The 26,598-nt window shown below is 35.9% G+C and overlaps 1 protein-coding gene across 1 annotated transcript in view; it reads right to left on the bottom strand.

The window, feature by feature from the left end:
• LOC106466901 (vacuolar protein sorting-associated protein 18 homolog) overlaps nucleotides 1–26,598 on the bottom strand; it is a 172,377-nt gene that overhangs the window by 133,354 nt on the left and 12,425 nt on the right. The window contains exon 4 of the mRNA XM_013927208.2: nucleotides 17,664–17,773. Coding sequence (XP_013782662.2) covers nucleotides 17,664–17,773 — 110 coding nt within the window. The remainder of the gene's footprint in view (nucleotides 1–17,663; nucleotides 17,774–26,598) is intronic.

Raw genomic sequence — 26,598 nt, 5'->3', positions numbered from 1 at the left:
ATTATTAATCAGAAAAATATTGCCTTATAATTGGGGCAATACAGTATATTATAATGTATCTAACTTAGAAGAACATAAAGTTCAATTAGTATACATTACATAACAGAACTAATGTTCTGGAGAAGTACAGGTGACCCTGCATGTTGGAACACACTACCATGCACTTAGTTGCTCCATAATTTGAGTAAGAAACTTCAAATGCATGCCTGTGACGAATAATGCCTCATTCTTCATGTTGCTTGTGCATCTGCATTAAAAAATGTCCATTCATGATCCAACTAACTACTAATCTAATAAGCAGGTACATGAGGTAAGATCTGCCACTATCATTGTGTTCTAAATGGTGTACTTGTTAACATTGTAAAATGTACTCTAGAGATAGATATTATAAAGAAAACTGCATGTTGAAAGTGACTCATCCAAGGATAAAATTTCACATGATGCACATGAAGAATGCTAAATTTTATTCATGCACGTTGATGTGAGACTTTCCATGAAATTCATAATTATTAACATGTCTTTAGTTCTCCTAGGATAAGTAATTTTTGTGATATTATAATATTAAATATAATTATTTTTACAATCACCATTTATATCAGATTTATTATTCAAGAAATGAAATAACTTTTAGCAAAATATATTTCAATGGCAGCTCATTCAAAATAAACAAATGACATTTTAATTATAATGTGAAAGTGAAAATGTTTAACACTAGCCAAGTAACTTATTCTTCACTTTCTAAAACAGTTGTTTCTTTAATATATATTACATATACTTACTATGTTATTGATTATATAAAATTAGGCATGACAAAATATTATTTAGTCCTTAAATACACATAAAACATCATTAGAAGTGTTTAGCTTTTTCTGAATTATTTCTGCAACTGTTACTTTCTAGTGTTAGTTTACTGTTATTTATTGGATTTTGATAAATGATGGAGAATTTTAAAATATGAGTTAAAATTAAATGCAAAAGCCAAAGAAAAGTTATTACTTTACTACTTAACAAAAATGCACATATAACACAAAAGCAGAAATATTCATCTCTGAATAACAGATAAACTAATTTCAGTGAAAGATGGTAGAAACTATACAACACACACACACACACACGTGATGCTCACATACTCATAATTTCAACACCAAGGACATTTTGATGTCCAAATAATAATTTCACTTGCTTAATAAAGAAAAGATTAGCTCCAACATTAACATCAGGTGATACAATAAATGTATATACAAAAATGACTTAAGATCATATTTTAAGTCTGGAATTGAGTTTCAAAGAAGAAAATTATATTGGACACTATCACAAATGTACAAAGCAGAAAAACAACTGACTCATAGTTCAAGTGTTACAAGTTGTTAATTCATTAGCAACTTATCAAATTAAATACCATGTAACATGTTATTAATGGTTCATTATATATATATATGTATTAATTAACCTAATTTAACTACATGTTTTCTGAATAAATTATTCATGTGTCTTTCAATTCAACATTTTAAGTATTACTTTAAGCTACTGTTATGGGTTTCTGTTCAAATAATCCATAATCCATACTAATTCATCCTTGATAATGCTGCAGTGATAGTGTAATTGAAGTAGTATTTTCACAGATGCAGGATTGAATGTATTACGTAATTATTTATTTAAGTCATACATTAACAAATTTTGAATGTAGGTACCGTTTGGAATTGTAGGCACTGCTTGCAATGCAGTCAACGTTGGAATTATAAGGCCATGGCCTCTAAATCCCACATTGTTGGCTTGGGCACTTGGACTGCAATAGATATATTTGAGTGGAACCCACCCTATAATCATAGAATGATGCATTCCCAGCCAAACCCTCTCCTCAACCTGAAGAAGTCCGAAAGGCAACACCCCTGGCACAGAATGACAGGATTCTGTACGCCATCCTCAACCTGAGGAAACAGAAAACTCATCTGGCCTAGAATTATTAACACTTATCCTCACTCCCCAAATGTATGGGCAAGGAAAATTCAACTTGCCTCCAGAATTATGGGGGAGGATATGGAACAAACAGTGCTTAATCAAGGACCAAGGATGGGACTACTCTGAATTCGGAATTACAAGAAGACCCTCTTCCGTGAAAAATGTACTGAACCAATATTGATCAAAAAAAAAGTGCCACGCTCAACCCAACAAAATAGTCAAACATGAAATCTGAACCAGTATTACGAGTAGTTTCTTGTGTAGGCTAGTGCCTCTCCTACCAACATCTGGGACAAAACATCCAGGGTCCTGGGTGGCAGCGCCCCCAACTTCGCCCTATTCGTCAACAGTGGAGGAAAGTCAATCACTCCGGAGGAATCATTTCTGTTCACCACCACAGTGACTAGAAACCGGAAGTGGTAAGCTCCACTAGTAGAATACAGGGGGTAATGCTCATTGGGGAGCCCTGAGGAACAATGCTCTGGAAACAGTGCAATAGCTGAACCAAGTTCCCTAAATTATTTCTACAGAGCCTGTTGCAACCTAGATCAAGTATATTGAATTAGTGGTTGCTAGTGTGGTACTGTTTTGATAAAAGAACATCTGCCTGGGCAACACTTGCCACAGAATGGGATCCTGTGAAAATGAGGTAAGGGACTCTGTAAAGAAAAGAAGAGATGAGACTAGTAAAGAAAATACTCACGTCTCTATAATCTAGTGGATAGCTACAGGGGTAGTTGAAAACCCTCAGATGAAGAAACTGCCAGATCATGAAAATAATGTGAGATAAAAGTATTGGGAAAATCGACATACTAGCCCAACAATGTCCTCCAGTGGGCAATTCAAGCAGGCCACTAAGAACACAGAAATGTGATGAATCTGATGAGATGTAACTTGCAGATGTTTCCTCACCTTCAAAGAGAGCCCAGATTAAGCAATATGGATCAATTTTCTCACTCACACTTTCAAGATAACTGGGGATAAATCCCAGGAAACTAAAGGGTCACAATGGATAAAAAAATGTTGTCTAGCACCTGTAAAAGCTCTAGTGCAGGCAATGTAACACTTCAAGCCCCTCACTGGACATAATAAACCATTGGGATCCAATCTGTAATAGAGATGAGAAATAGCAGTCAGATGAATCAGCAAAAAGGATTTATCCTCTTCCCTGATTGACAGTGTCTAAGGTAAGAATGACCTGTCGGGTATAAAAGGACATAAGTAGAATGTGCAAGTGCAGTGCAAACAACTCCAACTAGAGACTTCCAAAGGCAAGCAGCCACAAAAATAAATCTTAAGGGAAAGGTGATACAGGGTACATGAGGGCTCAAACAGATGTCAAGAAAGAGCATGTAACACCACCTTGATATCCCAGTTAGGTAACTGAAATGGTAGTTTGGGATGAAGGACTCAAAGCAACTTGAGGAGGCTTTGTGGTGGATGGGTGTAAGATGTCAGATCATGGCTACCTCAAAAGAGATGGCCAAAGAGGAAGTGGAAGAGGTAGGCACTCCTGAAGGTACTGCAAAAGTGGAAACAAGGGATGAGCCAGCCAATCTGATGCTACCAACAGAACCTGACCAGAGGTTGGACAAATCATGGCTAGGAATCTGGGTGACAGAAGAATAGGCGGGTAGACATTGGTGCAATCTAGTCCAGTCCTGGCTGAATGCATCTATTGCCAATGCCTAAGGGTGAGGTACTGGAAGCCAAAATGCCAATAGTTGAGTGGTTCAACGAGTGGCAAATGCATCAAACATTGGTGTCCTGAACCGTGAGCAAATCCAATGTAAAACCCCTTGATGAAACATCCATTCTGTCGGGAGAATTTGGTAGGGTCGAAACAAATGAACCACTGCCAAATTCATCACCCATGGAACATGGCAATCTAGGATGATATGATGGAAAATATAGAAGATCCAAGGTTCGAAAACAGGAAGACCTGGACCACATTCCTCATGATGGGAAATGGAAGACACCACCATAGAATTGTCAGAGTAAAGCATAATAACTTTACCCCTCAATAATCCCACACCTTGAGACATCGCCCTTTGAACAGCAAGAAGTTCTAAAATGTTGATGTGGAGAGAACCCTCTTCTTCCATCTAAAGGCCCTGAAATTCCTGACTGTTGAAATATGAACTCCATCCCTGAAGTGAGCATTCTGTGAGAAGATGGAGTCCTGGACAAGGTAGTGACAGAGGAACACTAATCGTAGTACTGTTTGATCTAACCACCACTCGAGATTGAAGATGTTTATCCTGAATAAGGAAACCGGGAAATCCAGTGGATTGCTGTTCATGATACATTGGTCAGGTAGAGAGCACTGATGGGATCTAATGTATTCTTTCCCAAAGGAATGAGGGATTCAAGTGATGCCCACATCCCCAAAAGATAAAGAACCATGGGAGAAGGAGACATAAGAGTTGGACTGTCTGTTCCATAGTGTGGAGCCGATTGAGAGTCGACAGAGCCCAACTGAGATAAGTGTTGAAAAAAACACCCAGACGGACAATATATTGTGTAGTAGTGAGAAGATATGTCTTGGATCTGATAATAAATCCTACCTTGGTTGCTTCGGAAAGCAGTATCTGGGTGTGATGTTCCATCAATTGACAAGATGGTGCCAGACATCCATGGAATGGTGTGTGCACAGGCCCAGGGAATGGAGGTGACAAGAAAAGGTTTTATGATTCAGCAGAACACATATAGAGCCAATGCTAGTCAAGGGCAGAGCCCTGAACTGCAGCACCAGATACAGTGCCTTGCAAAAGTCTTCATCCCCCCCTGTACTGGTAATAAATTTTAGGTATTTTCTTCTGAAACACACAACTCAAATGGCAAAAAATATTTATTATATTAAACTCAGGCCAGTTTCTAAAGATTACAAAAACAAAAGATGCATTGTTACCCAATCTACTGATATAACACAAGAAAATCTTGAAAACACATGTTGCAAAAGTCTTCACCCCCTCAGCTTTTACCATCATTGATATAACTTTATGTCACTAACCTGTTAAAGTAAATAGAATTGGCTCTGTAAAACTAACTCTATCAGATATCAAAGTATATTATAGAGCCATGTAAAAAAATACTTTGGGGTTATATAGAGCCATCAGTATTGATTTAAGCAGAGTATTTTGAAATTTGAAATTTTGTTTACTGTCACGAGAATGATGAGAAAAAACTCTCTACAGACCTAAGGGAGAAGATTGTTCAGAAGCACAATTATGGAGAAGGCTATAAATCAGTTTAAAAGGTTTTCAATTTGCCATTAAGTACTGTAAAATCAGTTGAGAAGAAATGAAAAATGTGTCACACTACCTCAACCTTGCTAAGATCAGGTCGCCCTAAGAAAGTATGTGCTTGAACAAGCAGAAAAATCGTCAAAGAATCGACTGTGAAGCAAATAGTGACACTGAAGGAGCTGCACACTTCAATAGCAGAAAATGGAGTTACTGTACACATCTTGACAATATCAAGTACCTTACACAAAAAATGCCTGTTTGGTAGGGTGTCAAGAAAGAAACCACTACTAATGAAGATGCATCTTAGATCACAAATGGACTATGCCTGTCAAAATTTAAACAACCCTACAACAATGTGGCAGAAAGTTCTATGACCAGATGAGATTAAAATAGAACTTTTTGAGTTAAATGACAAACAGTATGTATGGCAGAAACCCAACAATGCTCATGACCCAGCAAACACAGTCCCAACTGTTAATCATGGTGGTGGGTCCATAATGCTGTGGGGATGTTTTTCTGCAGCTGGTACTGGAGGACTTGTATGCATACAAGGGATCATGGACAGTGCAAAATATACGCAGATGTTGGAGGTAAACCTGAAGAAATCAGCTGAAAAACTAAAATTCGGTTGAAAGGTTTACATTTCAACAAGAAAATGATCCCAAACACAGATCAAAGGCAATCCAAGAAAGGTTTCACAGAAACAAAATTAAAGTCCTTGACTGGCCAAGCCAAAGCCCAGACCCGAATACACTCGAAAATCTGTGGAGTGACCTGAAAATTTCTGTGCATTAAAGACATCCTTCCAACTTACAAGAACTGAAGGATAGCTGCAAGCAGGAGTGGGCAAAAATATCTCCAGCATACTGTGCAAACCTTGTGGAGGGTTATCCAAAACGACTTTCAGCTGCCATTGCTGCGAGCTTCAACCAAATATTAACTGCATAATCATGTTAGGTGGTGAAAACTTTTGCAACATGTATTTTCAAGAGTTTTTTATGTTATATAACTAAAGTGAGTAACAATGCACCTATTGTTCTTTGTAATCATTAGAAACTGGTCTGAAACTAATGTAATAAATATTTTTGTCCATTTGAGTTACGTCTTTTACAAGAAAATAACTAAAATTGATTACCAGCACAGGGGGGTGAAGACTTTTGCAAGGCACTGTACTTCTGCACAAAACGCAGATAGTGGAGGGATGAATCTGCTATGGAAATGTGCAGATAGGCATTGGTGACATCGAACTTGGTCATCCATAGTCCTGGTAAAAAACACCAATGTAGAGTAAGGAACGACTCTACTGTCGAATTGATTAAAAAAGAGAAAGATCGATGACCAGATGCCAATCTTCCATCTTCTTGGGCACATCAAACAGACAGGAATAAAACCCAGGAAGAACTGAAATAACTCTCTTCACTGCCCCTTGACTAACAAATCTCTGATAGCTTCATAATTCCATAATCCAAGGATCTGCAAGAGGAGGAAACATTACAGGTTGGGAGATAATGGTAAAGGTTTTCCACACATCCAGAGATTCATGGAGCCGAGCCCCACAGACCACAAAGGCATACAGTAGTCACTGCCACTAATACTCATAAATAGTAAATAATTTCAAAAATTAACATTCTTTTTGTGCATTATAATAGGTTACAAGTTTCTTTAAAGCTTATGATTTCCTTCCAAGTATTTGACAACGAATGAAAATAACAAAAATAGAAGTAGGGTTAAAAAATGGATAAATAAAAGAATAACAAAATAATTTAATGATGTAGAGCATTTAACTATTCCAGTATAAAGAGAAAACTCTTTAAACAATAGGTGTATCTTTTATACTGAGCAATCTCACATTCTAATGAACTTAATATTTGTTTAAAAAAAGAATAATCTTATGGTATAATGAAAGAGATTACTGCAGCTTTTGAAGATTCTAGTAAATCCTGATAGTTAGTTGAATATTGCTCCATCAAGAGTTAGTTACTTAAGTTAACAATCTATACTTTACATTGGCTCAATCGTTACTGAAGATCATTTATGATGCTAATAGCTGACTTGTTGATCTCTTAAGCTTCTGTGCTGTGCACTCAAAGGAGTATCAATGGGAAATTCCCATCACCAGCTATGACTTTGATCAGCATATACAACCAAGTAGCCCACAACCCAGGAATAATAGTTTATAATTCTGTCTGCAATGAATAAAAATAAAACATGCACCCAGGTGTGTCCAACATAAGTGTTTTTTGTCTGCACTCTATGTTGGCAACAGATATCTACCTGTCCAGAAGAAATAAAAAGTTTAAAATATTATTTCATACATAAAATAGTACTTATAATTGGTAAGTAAACTTAAAATGAAACTATTAAATCTAAAAATGTCATTAAAGATGTAACTTGACTGCCCTAGTGACTGGTCAAGATAGTGAAATTTGCCTTCTAAACATTATAGGATTGCTGTTAGAATGGAATTAAGTATCACCAACTGAGATGGTTGTAGGCTATGAATATCAAAAGGAATATTAGCCTCTTCCTTACAGTATTTTGTGATAGTCAAACAATTATTGCAGTTATGACAGTTGGCTGATCAACAACTGAAATGAAAGATAATCCCATTCCTTAATTTCTGAGATATCAAGAAAAATTGGAGGAAAAATAACAATGTGGTATCTTGCAATAATCACTTGATCTACCTATCATGTTAAAGGGGCATTTTATACTCATGTTTAAGCACAGCATAAACAGATGAGGACATCGGATAAGATACTAGGAAAGTGAAGGCTGGTTTCAACTGTTGACACACCATAGGAATTCTGACATACCGATTAGCTGAAAGGGCTTGGCAAATCCTGCTTTTGAAACACTTGGATTTTTGTAGTTGATAATGGATGTTAACCGGTAAAAACATCCCAAGTGGTTTTACATGCCAGCCCATGTTAAAAATCAAAATTACAAATGTGAATCTGATACCAGTTTTCCTTAAGCTTAGTACAAAAATTGTGCTTTAACACAGAAAGTGTTTTGAGAAAGCATAACTTACCAAGTCCTAACACTGCCCCCCCCCCCCCCATGGTGAATATCCACTGCAAAAGCTCCAAAATGACAGGTAGGTGAAGATGTTGAAATGTATTTCCATAATTGTCCTTGAAACCATCAGTAAAGTGCATTTTATTGAAGAATAGTGCATCAGTATGCATTATGTCAAAGGGAAGTAATAAAGGAAGAAAATGAGGAACAGTATTTTACAAATATATACAGTCTATGTACAGCAATCATCACATCTAGGCTGGTGCTACGTGTTGTTTTGCTTGTAATAAAATACAAAGCTCTTCTTTGGACAGAGATGTGGTCTGTCCATGCGTCCTGTGCAAATATAACTGAAGCAATGACATTTTCAAGAACCACTGCACCCAGTCTCGATCCTTTCCTTCATAGTCCACAAGATGTCTGGTTCCAACCACCCTCTCCACTTCATTCCCTTTCTCCCCAAGTTTTGAATTAATTGGTGGACAGTTTATGATGTCTTAGGGTGTCACCTCTGCAGCTTTGTATGTGAGTCCATTGATGAGGTTTTGTTTGAAATCTGCAGGTTCACTTTCTTTGTCCCCTTTGGCTGGCATAAACTGAACAAGATATGGCCATTTACATGGTTCACTTTGATAATCCAGTGGTATATTTAATTCCACCACTTCTGGGTTTTACGGTTGTGCATAATATAATATCCAGCTCTCTGGTCCATGCAATCGCTGCCATTCATCGACATGTTGTAGTCATTCACAACTTTTGGCTTTACTATGGTGTTTGCTCCTGCTCCCTTTTGAATGGTTTACACTGCAGCTTTAGTTGATACCAACACACACATGGTTTTTTGCTTTTTTGTCCTTCCAACCAACACACAGTGTTTTGTTTCCATAGTCCAAAACCACCTCACCTCCTGATGGGCAAGTTTCAGACTTTTCATTTCTGCAGGAAAGCTGACATGGTTTATGTCGAGCACGCCAGTGTAATTAAAGCAGTGTGTGTGTGTGCAGATAGTCTACAAGAGCTACTGAAGTGTAGTACCTGTCAGCAAACACATGATGACCTGGATGTAGGGACTTTAGAAGAGTGTCAAAAACTTTTACAGTATGGGCAGAAATGGTATAAAGGTCAGGGTCATATTATGCTGTGTCCTTTCTGAAATAAATTTTCAATTGACAACATAGCCCGTCACAGAATCATAAAGCCCAAATATCTTGATGTGATATTTTTGGGGCTTGCTTGCGTTGAACTGCTTGTGCTTGAATCTGCCTTTCCACTCAATAACCATCTCATCAATACACATTTTCATATGGGCAAAAGACAGCCTGGAACTTTCCACAAACGGTTCAATATTTGTTTTGTCTTCGGAATCTGGTTTGCAGATGTGAAGCATGCTGCGGAAGATAATCTCAAACCTGTCTCTAGCAAACATATGATGGTACCACAGTATGTAGAGATGTCTAGTAGTCCCTGACCTTGGGTCAAGAGTCCAAACTTATAGCAATCAAAACTGCTATAAACTTCAACTCTTCATAATAAGTAACTGACATCATTAAGCAAATGATGATTCTTTTGTTGGAGAATTGTTTTTCTCCAAACCCTTTGCTGAATATTCACTGATACTAGAAATCAAAGTGGGCACAATTTGTTTGTCAAAAAAAGCTTTGAGAAAATCCAGTGGTGAATGGCTTTTATCCAAATCCAGCTTCACATTTCATGGTGGCTCTCGGAATGAAATGTTCACGTTAGTCTCTACTTCTTCAACTACTATCCATGCTACGTTATAATTTTCCTATACTGAAAATGTATTTCCGATAGGCACTTACCTCCTCTCACAAGATCAGCTATTATTGTTCAGTGCTACCCTCTATATGTGAACTTTTCTTTGCGCATGCCACAAGCCTTGTGCTCCACCCTTGTTGGAATTATCATATTCCATAATGTCTCTCATACAAATCATCATGCATCATCTCTTAACTATTGGTAGCATGACATGTTCACGAGATGCATGTGAGTCCCTCTATACTCCTTTACCAAACCTTCACTTCGAAGTTTGGCAGAAGGTATGAGAACTGGAGAAGTGGGGAGGAAGGGTGGGAAGTGTGAGAGGAGGAAAGTACCTATCAGAAATACATTTTAAGTATAGGAAAATTACAACTTCTGATGTGGTTCTTACCTCCTATCACAAGATTAGCTAGAATCCCACATTGAAAAGGAGGGACGGGTGCAAGGGAAGAAAAGAAGTACTCCTCAAAGCGTCCATGAGAGATATAGATCCAAATATCACCCCTGCATAGTGTATGTCATGGACAATGGCAGAAATTGTGAGGTGTACAGTGGCTAGGGCACATTGGACCATACTCAGTAAGTCAAATACATCCAAAACCTCCTCGTGGAGTACTGACATCCACACAGGGGTAGGATCATGCCATCTTCACCTCAAACTCATGACTTGAGGATTAAGATCTGCACTGATTTCTAGGTATGCCACGAGGATTCTCACCATTTTATCAATCTGGGAATAGTCTTCTGGTATCAAAAGGATGTCAATCACATATAATCAACTCCCCAACAGTGGCATAGGCCAGCACCATTCAAAGGCAATAACATCCCTGTAAGAAGAGATTGAGGGAGGAAAACAGACAATGTATTCATGGAAGTACTTATGTTGATTGGTTTACTCTAATCCAAAACCTCAATGCTGGGAATTGATTTCCATGCAAAGGTAGGATGAGGTCTCCCAATCAAAGGGGTGAACTGAAATTGCGATGGCTCAACTCCAGTATGTATGTGAACTGTATCAGGAGGCCACATCAGCTCATAAGGCAATGGCTCAACTTCAGCAATTGTGTAATAGGTATCAGGAGGCCACGTCCATCAGAAGGTGACAGATCAACTCCATGGTTGTGGAAATGTTAGTAGGAGGCCACGTCATCCAGTAAGGAGATAGATCAACTCCAGTGTGGTTGTGTAAACATGATCAGGCCACATCAACCAGCAAGGTGACAGCTCAACTCCTCTGGAGGCCACATCACATCTTCACCAACAGAACACCACTGCCCTACTCTCAACTGAATGGTTTGAAGTTTTTACATGTGGATGCCCTCCTTGGTCAACCATCCCAGTGGCTTGGAACTAGAAATGGTAAAGACTCCCATGTGGTGGAGAGCCCAGAGGAACATCACCACTGGAGACAGTGCAATGGGTGACCACAAAACCTTATTTTTAAAAGCAGATCATACCTGGATATTCCCTCGAGGCATGGCAAGGATGGGCAGCAATCCCCTTCTGCTTTACCCATGTAATTCATGGGTGGTACGGTCCAGAACAGGCATATTTATAAGGCAACATACCACAAGGTAAGAACCATCAACCGATTATGTGCAACACCCAATCTCTATGGGGTGCATGCGAAGTCATGCACGAGAGAGCACGAGTCAACATGGCTGAGGTTTGGATTTAGAGTTAAAGAATACCTGTTCAGACACCACTCATGACAGAGAGGAATCCATGATAAAAAGGGAGAGAAAAGGCCCCTGAAAATAAGGAAAATGAATAAAACTTACCAGTTAAAGTTGCATTAAAGTCTGGAGAATGGCCAGAAGTGGTAGACAAAACCCCGACACAGGAGAAAGCACGATATGATAAAGATAGTGGGAGTGGTCCACATTCTGGATTGTAAGTATATTGAGTGGGTCGAAGGAACGACTTCTCCAATTTGAGCAACCAGCCCACCCGAGCCACCACAGAAAGAATGAGCCAGGAGCCAGTCATCCATGTAATAATGAAATTGCATCCCCAAAGTATGTAGATGATGAGCAAATGCCCAGACTATGAGTCAAAACACATAAGGATCCGATGCAAGTCCGAAGAGACGGGCCCAAAATTGGCAAACCACCCTGAGATGGACAGACCAAAGATAAGGTCTGCTTGGCTATCAGGATGTGGTGGTAAGCATTAAAGACAACCACAATCCTAGTAAAAATGCCCCTCTCAGGGTGAGAAAAGACTCTGTGGTAAACTTGGGGAGTGCAATGAAGTTTTCTTGAGGACCAAGAAAAGATGGGAATAAAAAACACCAGAATGTTGGTGGACTGGTTCAATAGCCCACTGCAAAATCAAACCTCAAGCCGTCTCAGACAAATGCTAGCATGCCATGGGATCTTGAGGAAAAGGAAAGGAAATGGGGCAAGGAGAAACAGAAGGAGGTGAAAGAAACTGGATAATGAAACCTTCTTACAGGATCCTTATCACCCATTGACTGGCAATGAAGGGACACCAATGAGGAAGAAACTTCAACAGTCAAGCTCCCACTGGCCCCGAACCCACAGTCACCGGTACTGATGGCAAGGGATGTTTCATCGTCAAGGAAATCAACAAAAAGAAGTACCCCGATTAGAAGGAATGGGTAAGGGTTAAAAGAATGAAGGATGGGAAACAGGAATAGGTGGCAAGACAAACGAGCAACAAAGGTCATAAGGGTGGATTGCTGATGGGCTAATGTAACCTGAGGCTTGATGGTTTCTGGGACATAACGTCTCAGAAAAAGGAACAAGACGTAAATCCCATAGATATGTTGAGGGTAAATTGACCCGAGCCAATACAGCATCCCTACCAATAAAGTCACAACAACAAAGAAGTCACATATGTAATGCCAGAGCTGAGGACAAAATGTAGGCTAATGTGGAGGAGAGAAGGTGCAGGATATCTGCCAAAAAACCATCAGGATTCTTATAAAGAGCATCCGAGTGGAGATGTATTGAAGAAATACACTGTAGAAGGTTGGTTAGGGTAAGACAAAGGCATGGGTAAGACTAATATTAGATTCAGGAACCACCCCCCAAAGAGGTAACAATGAACCCAACAATTGCTGATCCAAAAATGGATAGTCAGCATGATGGTAAGAAAGAGTGTACTGATCAGAATTCCTTGGGGGGTGCAGCATGCCGATCCCCTCACTTAATTGTGAGACAAATTGATCAGCATGTAACCAAATACCTGGGGAAGGAGGAAATACCAAAAATGGTTGAGAAGAGGTTTCACGTAACAAAGAAGAGCAAAGTGAATAAAAGATAGGGGAAAGGGATAAAACATCACAAACCTGAGAAAAAAATCTGTGAAGACCAAATTAGGCCAGATGAATCCTCAGGTTGCAATTGGGAAGGAATGGCAAACTCTGGAGGCAGGAAAGACGATCAAAATCCTTGTCATTTTGAATAATGTCTGCCGATTCAGGAGGAGCCTAGGTGATGTCAGGGGACAAAAGTTGAACCATGTAGCATTCAAATCTCCTGATGTATGAAAGCAGAAAGATCCACTATCGGGTCACCCGCACCTAAGGCCAGAGAAATAACACTGGACAGTGGTGTGACTCCCAAAGCGGTTAAGTGAACTTTGGAATTCATAACTCAAAATAATGTACACATATGGTCGGGTGTTGTAAAAATATATAGCGACAAAATGAACTGGTTGTTCTAAAATAAAAGTTAATCTTAAAAAAAAAAAACTTTGGGCAAAAAAAAACCATTGTCACATGGGAGCACAAAGCCCAAAAAAGAAGACGTCTCAAACACTGCCAATAGTAGCATGTCATGCTACTATTGGTTAAGAGATGACGCATGATGATTTGCATGAGAGACATGTTGGAATATGATAATTTTAAAAAGGAGGGAGTGCAAGCTTGTGGCATGTGTAAAGAAAAGTTTGCATATAGAGGTCAGCACTACACGAGAATAGCTAATCTTGTGAGCGTAGGTAAGTACTGTATTTGAATTCACCTTCACCATTCTCACAACCTTTTCCTGCTCCTACAGTTGTGCTCCTCCTCTTGTTAGGTCTAGTTCCAGACCCTGCTTTTCTTTTTTCACAGTAGCACCACTGGTTCTTCCCTTGCCTTTACCTGTACTCACACCTGAAAGGCCTGCCACAGGACTCTCCTCACTGTCACTAGATCTGTCCAAGTCAGATTTCTCACTTTCCAAATCATCATCATCAAAATCACTGGGAATAAAGTCACTTTTCTGGCTCAGAAGTTCCTCAAGTAACTTCCTAGCTTGCTCAGAATTAAAGTAACAACACTTGCTAGAAGTAGTGGGCATGATCATTTTCTTTGTTTCAAAATAGAGGTTCAAAACACTCACGTAAATTCCTGAAAACATGTCTTTCTTTCAACAAATTGGCACTCAGGTTGAAGATATTTCATTAAAAAAAAGTAGTTCTAGTTTTATATTGAATATATAAGGCATTAAAAATGTGGGATTGATTGTGAAACAGAACAAGACCTACAAACCAATATATATAGGCAGCTCGTCTAAGTAGAAAAACAAGCATGTCAATATATCAGCTGCTCGGAGACAAAGAGTTGAGGTTTTATGAAATTACAACAGCTCAATCTATAGCAATCCGTTTTGAGCATCAACCAATAACCAATTATTTCTAAGCTAATACAACAATATGAATATCAATTAAACATTGTCATCATAAATTTTCCTAGTTTAGCTTTGTACAAACAAACATGTCTTAAACTTTAATAAAAGATTTGTTTTTCAATTACAAGGAGTTATAACTATTTAACATTAATTACAAATTTGAAATGTTTGTTTCTAACTGTTTTTATTTTATACCAATTATGACCTAACTGAGCTAATCATTTTTGAATGCTTTCAAAATAATTTATTTACTAAAGTAACTAGTACAGTAGTAGTGCTAGTAAAGGTCTCAAAATCCTGTAACCACCCCAGTCATAATGGATTTTCTGATTTCTAGGTGGTGGTCCTCACTTGGAAGTCATACAGACTAAGGTTGGTTGTTTTGCTATGATGGTGAAAATAATTTTACAAACATCCATAACACTTTCACTATGTTAAAATGTGTGTGGGTACGAACATATTTTGCAATATGAAATGGGAAATGGGATCTAGGTATTAAATCATGGCAGAAATAATAACTAATAATTACAATGCATGTTAACTTTCATTTTTGTGACATAGTTCAAGTTAATATTGAGTTGACTCAACTGTTGGCACCCATGATCCAATATGCAATAAGAAATGGGATCTAGGTATCAAATCATGGCAGAAATAATAACTAATGATTACAATGCATGTTAACTTTCATTTTTGTGACATAGTTCAAGTTAATATTGAGTTGACTCAACTGTTGGCACCCAAGATCCATATATGTGCTTCAACATAAATAATTGAGGCACTAATTCACTGAAATACTTCCTTGAAACGTATACTAACAGTTTATCTGAAGCTTACAGTTAATTCTAAATAACAAATTAATTCTCAAGAATATTTTTTTTTCAAAATTATCATTTCCTTTAATTTTTAACACAAAGATAAACTATGGATTATCTATGATGCATCCACTGCATTTTAAAAACTAAACTTTTTTCTGTGGTATTTGCATCCACTGTTTATCAGGCAGGTTTAACTAACTACCAAACAAGAAATTCATAACTACAACAATGGTTTTTTTCCAGTGATGTAAAATTACTGGTACATTAAAAAGTTGTAATATCACCAATATCATACCAGGGGTCAATTTTAAGTCGTCTGTGACAACCTAATATCCTACTGAATAACTACAACTAGCAGCCTGAGTTTTCCATTGGACAATCTCAAAAAAATAATTTTATAGCTGGCTCTTTTAGAGAAGTTTTTCATCATATGTCAATAATTCTTTCTGATATTTACTCCTGGATTACTTATAGCCAATTAGAAAGGGTAGATTTTAAAATCTCTGGATCCATTGTAAACCTGAATGTTCTCTCAATTTCATACTAGCTATTTTTGCACCAATTTCCTCCTGGCCATCAACTACTAAAATAAATTATTGTAAGTTAAGCTTATTTACAAAGCCAGTAAAATTATTATAATAATAATAATATGACATTCTTATATATTTCTTATTTATTGTTATAAAAGTAACTAAAATGTAAAAATTAAGAACTTGTTAGGTTACATAAGAAAAATTATATGAAAAAACATTTGATAGTACAATCAAACAGGAGCACCTGTTGCAAGTTTAACATTGTTGTAATTTGATCTCTTATGCTTGTAACTTAATGCTATGTTTACACAAAGCTTCCCCAGTTGTATTAACTGAATTTGGTGTTAATATAAAGAGCAGAAAAGCAATAAATCCAAATTACTGGGAGTTTTGAATTGTTTTAGCTTTGGATGTAAAAATTAATAAAATTATATTATAATTTGCAGTAACTCTAAAAAAGAAATATGTTGGTTTATTTCATTTTTCTTTTTGTTACTACATGGATCAAATTGACTGAGGCCTAAACAGTTAGTACTAGTTTAGAGAAAATAACAGATAAAATGTAAAGTTTACATTAAAGAATTCTTGACATTAATTTTGAAAGTTTATCAGCATGTGGTGTTTCATGTACAATATTAAAGAACCAAGGAAAAAAAAGGCATGAAAGATAGATGAAAAGTCAGGACAAATTAATTCTTTGGAGGACAACCTCAAAACATCCTAAGGTTTTCCTCAAAAAAATTCCTTAAAATTGATCACTGATTATCCACAACAATAGTTTATAAGTTCTGGCATTCTTGTGACTATAGAACAACTGTATTATTTAAAAGTATATATAAAATAAAAGTAATTAATGGCATTCACAATAACTACAATGATATTTCTAAAAGTGTTGATAACTAAACACCCAACACCTAATTTCTTAAGGAAAGCAACAAAACGTTTCCTTCATGCCAGCCAATAAACGATGTTTTTGAAAGAGCAAGAGAAAGCTAGAAACACTATCTACTCACAGTTAGATGATAGAAATAGAATGACAAAATGAAATATTGATTCTAACATAAGCACCCTGATAAAACTAAATGTACACATATATATACCATTATTTGACAAATGTCTGTGTGTGTGTGTGTGTGCTTGTAAATAACAAACCACTGGACTGGTTTTCATCAAACCTGCAGCATATCCTTAGGGATCCCCAAGAAGTAACACAGGTGAGTTGGTATTTGGATCTGATCCCCTTATGTCATTCCCTCTCAACCCTATGTCTTCCTCGTGCATTGGACAAATACATCAAGCAGCTTATTATTTAAAAAAAAGTTTTATGCTAATTGTAAAGATACCATAACAATAGTCTGGCAAATTTTATGTGCATAGAAATGAAACTCAAAAATTACTTCACATAACCAAAAAAAACTGTTTTCTTGTTCAAGTCATATAATCACAAAGTTATTTCACAAAATCAGTCTTAATACATAATTTTTCTAAATACTTCAACAGATTAAAATAGTAAACACAAGGTATGGCTCACTTTCAACACATGGCCAAAATCACAGATTCATAAGGTTTTCCCAGCATTCTTCTTCTTCCCTTTATTTTATTTTAAATGTTTAAAACATATTTACAAGCTCTGCAGAATCCACTAAAACAACATTGTAGACTTACCATCTGGTTGATCAGGCTGCAATAGATTAATACGAAGCAAACATTTGTTCTTCATTGCTAAAACCAGTTGATTGTTGCTAACTGCCAAGTGGGTAATAGCATCTGTAGGACTAAGAAACAGGTTTAATTTAGCAAATGAATATATATATACATATATGAATCAAGTGAAGATTTTTAAGTTACACATCGAAAGAAAGAGAAAAAAAATGTTCCCAAAAAATACTAGAGCATTATACTAACACACTTGAATATTATACAATGAAATAACTTTGACAGGAAAAGAAGCTTTAGAAAACCAGAAAGACAGAGGAGGCTTTCAGCTAAAATGTAATAAAGCCCTTCTTCAACAGAGGCAATAGTATGGAGATAAGTAGTCTTTCGTTATCATTGATCAGCACACTGGAACACACACAACTGTCACTCAACCCCAAATCTGAAACATCTAATCAATCAGTTCCAGTACCACCAACCAATCAGAGGCAACATCACCCGCCTTATATACAAAGTGCAACCAGTTTTTATTATGACCTAAGGATAGAGGATTTTTGAAACAGTGGCACCTTAGCCTTCTTTATTGAAACCCTTTCAGTAGAGTTCTGCTATCTATACAAGGCAGTTACTGACCACTTTCATATTTGTTTCATTAAGATTTATTGATTGATTTAAACAAGTATAGTTATAATTACAAGTGATATGATGCATAGACATACATTCTAGTGACACTGCCGAGACCAGTACAAAGAAAATGAATTGATCTATTGTAGAAAACTATAGCACCAGTTTCATTATCAAAACTGAGAGACTTATTTCAGGTATCATCTAAATCAATTATTTGATAATCTCTAATGAAATAAAAACATGCTTGAAAAATAATTTAGGTTACTTATTAGCAGTTACAAAATAACTAATATACTTGAAAACACTGAAAAATGTATCATATGAATTCATCAGTACTTTTGTTTTTAGTTACACAGCTCAGTTTGGGGAATGTGTATGGGTAATTACCATGATATTTGTTTATTATTGAAAAAGAAAAATCATGTATCCAATGCATAAAATTCATGGAAAGGTATAAAACATGTAACTAAATTGAGCACACGTTGGTAAGGAAGTTTCCCAATTACTCAACTCAGAATGCCCTATTGCTGGTAATAAAGATAAAAGAATTCTAGGGTGTATTTACAAAAGTTAACATTTTTTTAAATTGAAAATGTATTTCCTATAGATACACACCTTCGTTCACATATAATAGCTGTCTTTGATTGTGCTACCCTCTATATGTGCAATTTTCGCTTGCCACTAGCCTTGAGGTGCCCATCTAACATCATGCGTTTAAACGTGGTATAGCTGTGTTGTAGCATGCAAGCAAGCATGTGACAACTCTCTACCAAAAGGAGTGCAATACAACCTCCTAGTGCAGCTGACTCCCTCTATATTGTAGATTGCAATAATAACTTTGAGATTAGGGAAAAAAAGACACAGCAGAAGTGAGGAAGATGGGTGGGAAATGTGAGTGGAGGTAGCTATCGGAAATACATTTTCATTGTAGGAAAATCTTAACTTCTGATATGATACCTTACCCTCTCTCACATAATAGCTAGAATTCTACACTGAAAAGGCGGAGGGACTGATACGAAAGTTACCCAGATGAACACTCTTTGGAAGGTGCCCAAAGAGAATCCATGGAGTGAGATACCCTAATGTAAAGGGTCACATTCATGGGAAATTGCACTCCATCTGTACCAAGTATACTCTTTGCCCATTGTAAAGATAACGTGGTGAAATCAGGCAGAAAAACATGCTTATCCAACCAGTAATTGGATGTGCCAGATGGTGTAGAGTGGCTAGGGTATCAGACTGTAATTAATGGGTAAACTCCTGTCCAAAACCAAGCAGCATTGGGTATTTGTCTCCAGTCTGCAGCAGGAGAAGGGCCCCAACCATCTTCACCTTAAGCTCAAGAAGCAGAAGGGAAAAGCAACTTCCATTCCGACAACTCTGAACCCAACATTAGGGTGATGGTAGAAAGGGGGAATACAAATGAGTGATGTACTGTAGCCATCTCTTGAGAGTAATAGAAGAAATATCTCAGGGAGATGAGGAATTCCAAAGAATAAATACATGGGACCGTGACATGAGAAAAGGAGCAGAGCAGACCAAAGAACAACAAACCATGTAGATGGGATAAAGAAAACAATTCAGAACAGAATAGGAATAATATTGAGAAATGGAAGGAAAAAATATGGGAAGCAGCAATGGCATACACATCATATCTCCTATGGCCACAGGTAAAATGTAAGAAATAGGACCTAAGCAAAGATGGTTCAAGGAACAAGGGACTAAAGGGTCAAAGAGAGGGTAACAGTATGGAGATAAATATTCAGGTCCAAATCAGAATGGACTGCTAAACAAGGATATCAAAGGTTGCCAAAGGAACAAAAAAGCATAGAAGAGACTGGAGAGGAGAATACATGACAATAATAATATAAAAAAAAGTATCAGGTAGAGCTGCCCAGTAACCAACCATGGTCAAAAGCGCAAAGCCACGTTAGAACATCCAATGAAAAACTGGAAAAATGGAGGATAGAAAGAAGGGTATGAAAGAAAAGATGATACAGAGATCAACTAAGGAATGTGTACCCTTGTCTTGGATAGACAAGGAGGGAGAAAGAATGAACTGAACAAGAAAAAAGAAAGACTACACAAAAAGGGAGTCTAGAACATCTTGCAAGGGACCAGACAAAATCCACACATGAAGTTGAGGTGACAACTGCTAGATGGGAGATGGAGAAGTAAGGGTGAAGGAGCAAAAAAGAGACAGCAGTAGAAGAAGAGAAGAGAACAGGAGAAGGTACAATAGAGGTAATCATGGCTGAGCCAACCAGTAAGGTTATCATGAGGTATCAACATGGAGTGTCCAGAATGAGGGAGAAGATGAGTAGGAGGGAAAGCATGTACAGAAAAGTTAGACTAGTGCTGACAAAATGCATCCCCAGCTAAAGCTGAGGGGAAAGGAATAGGGAATTAGAAAAGAAGAAGTAGGGTGTTGAGAAGAGTGGCAAATGGCAAAAACATCAAGAAGTGTATCCAGATGAGAGCACAGCAATTTCAACACCAGAGAATGAAGGACCAATCTGTAGGTAGTATCTTGGCAAGCCTCAAGAGATGATTCCCAACAAGACTCAGAGCACCTGGAATAGAACAATCTATTAAATGTACTTACATAGGATGCACCAGGAAAAGAGGTCAATTGAGTGAAAACATGGAGAGCGAGAGAAAGTGTCCCCTGATGATTGGTAAAAGAGACAACTGCAGAGTTGACTGTATGTAACATCAAGAGATGTCTATGTTTTAAAACTTTTGGTGGCACGTCAATTTTTGGATGTTTTTTAGGGTGGTCCATAGACATCTCTTGATGTTACTGGATCTGAAGGGACAATTTGTCATAGTATCAAGAAGCCGAATTCACATGAGAGTCAAGACATGCACCCCATCCCGTCAAGATGACATCTGGAAAAAGAAGGAAACCTGGACAATAGGAAGTAGAATACCCACTATAGGAGTAGTTTTATCAAGTAACCAGATGAAGTCTTTGAGTAAGGATGGAGGATGGTTGAGAACAAGGGACCCCCAACAAAGATTCAGAGAATATGCAGTCATAAAATATGGAGGAGTCATAAAAGCCAAAATGCATTTATCCAGATAGAATAGTTTGATTACTGCCTGCCTATTGTGATTTTAGTGATGGGGGTGAAAGGGGGCTGTGAAGGGTGTTGCCATGAAACCTTATAAGTGTAGGGAGTGTTGGTATAATAAGCCTAAAATAAAGACATAGTGTGAGATAACCTAGCCTAGAGCCAAGTGCATAAAATTTATCATGAAAGTAAAAATATTGATTCAATTGCAATCTTAAATCGTTTCTGAATTAAACCATTTTTTCTCATATCACCAATGTTTTTAGTAAAAAACAAACCTCTTTGATCAAAGGAGACTCTAAATTAAGAAATCAACAAATATTTTTCCAGTTCTGTTGTCTATACATTTCATTTTATACCTTGAATACATAGACTATATTAGGTTATACTTTTGTTGCTAAGCAGCATGACATATAAGCCATTGTTAGAACATATTGTTACCAAAATGCACTGGCTTTTCCATATATTAGAAGTTGTTAACCTAACTGGTTTTTACCAATACTTATTCTATGATTATGCCACAAATTCATTTCACGAATGATCTTAATTTTTGTTTGCCCACAAAGGAATTTACAGACATTTGTCTGCCTTGACTGCACTTTTCTACCTCTTCACATAGCCAGGTGGTTAGGGAGCTTGACTCCCAATATGAAAGTCATGACCTTGAAAGACACAGGAGAAAGAGAAAGAAAAAAGTCTAAATGCAAAATCATGTCATTTTACAAGTGTGAGTAAACCCTGGTGGGAGAGATAAACAGTTAAAACTGGTCAAACTGGGCAGAAGGAATGTTGGACAAATGTACAGTAGGTGAAGGAGGCCCACTGTGCATGAATAAATACAGAACACTTTGAACAATGTCTGTCACGTCCTTCAAAGACAACAAGCCTCCTGTAGCTGCAGGTCCCATGTTATACCATCATCACTATAACAGGATGAAATGAAAGTTACCATCACTTGAGAATTCATAAAGACAGGAAAGCACCTTATTTTTTGTGAAATTAAAGAAACCATGACGGTTATGTGAAACATGAACACTAAACCAGCTAAACTTTGAATAAATATTAACTCAGTCGTAAACTATCATAAATCTTAAATAATTGATTAACAAATCTGGAACATATACATTCTAGACTATGCTGAGGAAAAGAATGAAATCAATTAATTCACAAATGCTAATGGGAAGCTACTGCACAACAAGTAGCCTATTGGTGGAGGGTATTGTTGCACGATGATGACATCATGTACTAGCACCGTTCGTGTTAACTCTCCCCATGGACAGGTCAAAGTGTGCAGGTCATGAATTTTTAAGAACTACTTTCAAAATTTAATTAAACTACTGTATCATCATTGTATACAAATAAACTTGGCATCAAAACATATTTAATAAATCAAATTTTAATATTATATACGTTTTAAATTCTTAATTTTATAAAGAAATATTTTTAAAAATCCTTAACCTCCCTTAGTATGAAAATTGTGACATTTGCTCTTTAGGTCTTCCCTCTTCCCTAATTTATTTACCACCCCTCTGAGAAGTATGGAATTTAATGCAAATTACGCATTATAATAAAGATATTACTCAGGCAAAGCACAATTTTTTTAGCTTTCAATCATAGTTGTTTATTGAGTCATAGACTAGTAAATCAGACTCACTTGCTACAACCACCTGTCACATTCTCTCTTTCACAAATTGCCAACAGTTCTCTCTGAAATTTTATACTATATCATTTTCAACTAATAGAAAGCCAACATTTTAATCTATCAAATGATGTATTTTATTACGTTTTTTTACTAAACACTGAATTGTCTCTTTTGTTTCCAGTTCGAAAGTTTTCTCGTGGTATTTACATTGACAAGCTCAGCTGAATTTCTAAAGGCTGTTATCTCATTGTTAAAAAAACAGAAAAATTAGCATAGTCACAGGACATTGTCTGCTTTTTGTTTGTAATTATTCTGTGTTCTTAGGTGTATTATTTAATTAAATAAAACTTTAGTGTAGCAGTACCATTAGTATGAAATAGTAGGCTTAAGCTTCATTTACAGTCAATGTAAAAAAAAAACAAGGACCAAGGTAAGTACTATATTTCTTGTTTTTCAGCCGTATTCTTCACTTATTATTATAAAAGTAACTAAGATGTAAAAATCAGAAACTTCATAGGTAAGATAATGAATAATAATAATAATTCTTCATTTGGTATATTCTATTTGCAAGCAGTTTATGCATTACATAATTCAATGCTTAAGTGAGCTGCACATTTGCCGAATGATTTACAACTAGTGTGGCAATAAACCAATAAAAACAGATGTATACAGTTATCAGAATTATCCTTTCAGCACTGTATAAAAATGTTATGTCACTGATGACACAACACTTAATATATTTTACACAAAGATGAAAAAACACTACCTTACATAGTTGAAATGCAATTATTGAAAACTACACAAGATATTATAAAATCAAGAAAATAGTTTGGGTTTATAAAATATTAGCTTTACATGACATATAATGATACATTTTACTGTTAATTCCACATTTTTAACAGTCAGCTTATTGATCTGTATTGTTTTTCTGAAATCTTAAGCTGCTACTTGTCTGTAATTACTTTAGAAGTAATAGCACTGTAATGTTGTTGTAAAATTCCTATATATAATATACTCAACCTCTGTGTAAGTAGTTATGTTTTTAATATATCTTAATTCATTGTTAATTTGAATATGATTTACAACAATTCTCTATATTTGTTTCATTTGTAGTAAATAAATTGCTTAATCGTCCTAACACTTTTGCTACAGGCATCTTTTACTTTCTTATCATGGTATACACATAAACTTGGCATATCGTTAATAATCCAAATTTTAATATTATTCAAGTTTTAAGTTTTTAATTTTATAAAACAATATTAAGAACAAATCCTGAATTTCCCCTAGCATAATAATTGTGGCATTTGCTCTCTAGGTATTGCCTCTTCTCTAATTTATTTACCATCCCTCTAAGAAGTATGAAATTTAATGTAAATCACTCATTATAATGTTGTCATCACTCAGAAAAATCATAACTTTTATAACCTTCAACCTTATTTGGGTAAAGAGCCATAACTTAGAAAATCAGAACCCTCTTGTCATGCCCACCTGTCACATCCTCTCTTTCAGAAATTGCCAATAGTTCTCTCTGACTTTTAATACCATATTATTTATAATCAACAGAAATCCAAGGTTTTAATCTATCAAATGACATATTAAGTTGTTTTCTGTACAGAGAATTTTCTATTTTGCTTCCAAATCAAACTTTATTCCCTCGGAAAATACATTGATGAGCTTACGTGAATTTTTAATGGCTCTTATCATATAATTAGAAACCAGAAAAATTGTGAGTTATGGGACATTTTCTGCTTTTTGAATGTTATCATTCCATGTTCTTTGGTACATTATGTAATTAAATAAAAATTATTTAGTGTAGTAGTACCATTAGTAATAACAAGTAGTGTTAAGTTTCATTGCCAATCAATAGCAAAAAAAAGAAGACTCTGGTAAGAATTTTATTTCATATTTTTCAGGTGCATTCTTTAATTATCATTAAGAAAGTAAGTTAATTTGTAAAAATGACAAACCTTTTTAAGTTATAATTAAGTTACATTAAGTAAAATAAATAATAATAATAATTTTTCATGAGATACACTTGTACAACTCGCAAGTAGCCCGTGAGTTATGTAATTCGATAGGGTACCATGAGCTAAACATTCGCCAAGTGATTTACAATTTGTGTAGTGAGAATATTAGTTAGACACAGTTCAAAGAGCAATAAAACAGTAAAATTTAAGTAGAAACATATGTATACAGTAACAAGTTTAAAGCTATTAACAATAAAGAAACAAACATAGTTTCATGTTATAATTTTAAGTCATGAATTCTATAGGAGGTTGATCAATTAGACCAACCTTGTAATTACCAATATAAAAATCTAATTAGATCTAAATTACTTTTTTTCTTTCTAGATTACAAGGTAAGCCAAACTGACCAATCTCATATAGAGTTAGGGTAGAGAAAATAACAGATAAAATATAATGTTGTACTGAAACAAAACATTTTGAATTTATTTAAGAGGCTTCAGAGATTATGCAAATGAAATTTGAGATTTTTCAGATGAAGAAAAGTATTTTTAATATTAACATGAAAATTACTTTGCATTCAGAACAGTCAACACTTTGACTCCATATATTCATGGAGAACTTTTTATGAAAATACTTCAATAAAAACTGATTTTAGTTGACAAATTACTCTTAATGATTACTGAAAGCTTGCAAAATTTCATGAAGATATACAAAACATATTAGAAGTTATAGTGTGGAAATTATAAAGGTCAATTTGGAGTCACAAACTCAGTCAATTTAGCCAAGCCAATAGCAAAACAGTTAACCCTTTCCACATGTCATCACATTTGTAGACTCACATTCAAAATTTTATTCAACTACTATTTTATAAATTTATGTCAACAAGTTTGGTATCAAACTGCAGATTATAATTCAAATTTTAGCATTATACATTAATTAATTTCTTAATCTAAAAGTATATATTAAAAAACACACCTAAACAACGATTTTTGTGTGTCACGTGGTATGTTGAATGCAGCACTGGTTCAAATTTGATGTTTGTTATGTCAAAATACAAAGTCTATAGTTTCGTACGAATTAGGAACTCTAATTACCAATATTAACAAGCTAGAATATATAATAAGAACCTCCTATCTTTTATATTTGCTGAGGTATCTCATGTATTGAATCAAACACAGTGGCCACACTCACCTCTTTCTATTTTTGGAAATGCTCCCTTATATATATATACTAATTTCTGCCTATAACATGTGAACAACCATTGAAAGCTCAGAATGTCCCCCTGGTGGCTTTCTCAGCCATTTTCGTGTATTACAACATCACCTCATTCTTTTGATATAAATCTTCGCCAATTTATCATCAAGGGAGCTCAAGCTTGGTGGATTTTATCATGAGAATTATATCATTTGAATAATTATCATCAAGGGAGCTCAAGCCTGATGGATTTTATCATGAAAATTATATCATTTGAATAATTATCATCAAGGGAGCTCAAGCCTGATGGATTTTATCATGAGAATTATATCATTTGAATAATTATCATCAAGGGAGCTCAAGCCTGATGGATTTTATCATGAAAATTATATCATTTGAATAATTATCATCAAGGGAGCTCAAGCCTGATGGATTTT

The sequence above is a fragment of the Limulus polyphemus genome, unplaced genomic scaffold (assembly GCF_000517525.1).
Source record: "Limulus polyphemus unplaced genomic scaffold, Limulus_polyphemus-2.1.2 Scaffold2417, whole genome shotgun sequence".
Lineage (NCBI taxonomy): Eukaryota > Metazoa > Arthropoda > Merostomata > Xiphosura > Limulidae > Limulus > Limulus polyphemus.
This window is presented reverse-complemented; position numbering and strand designations above follow the sequence as displayed.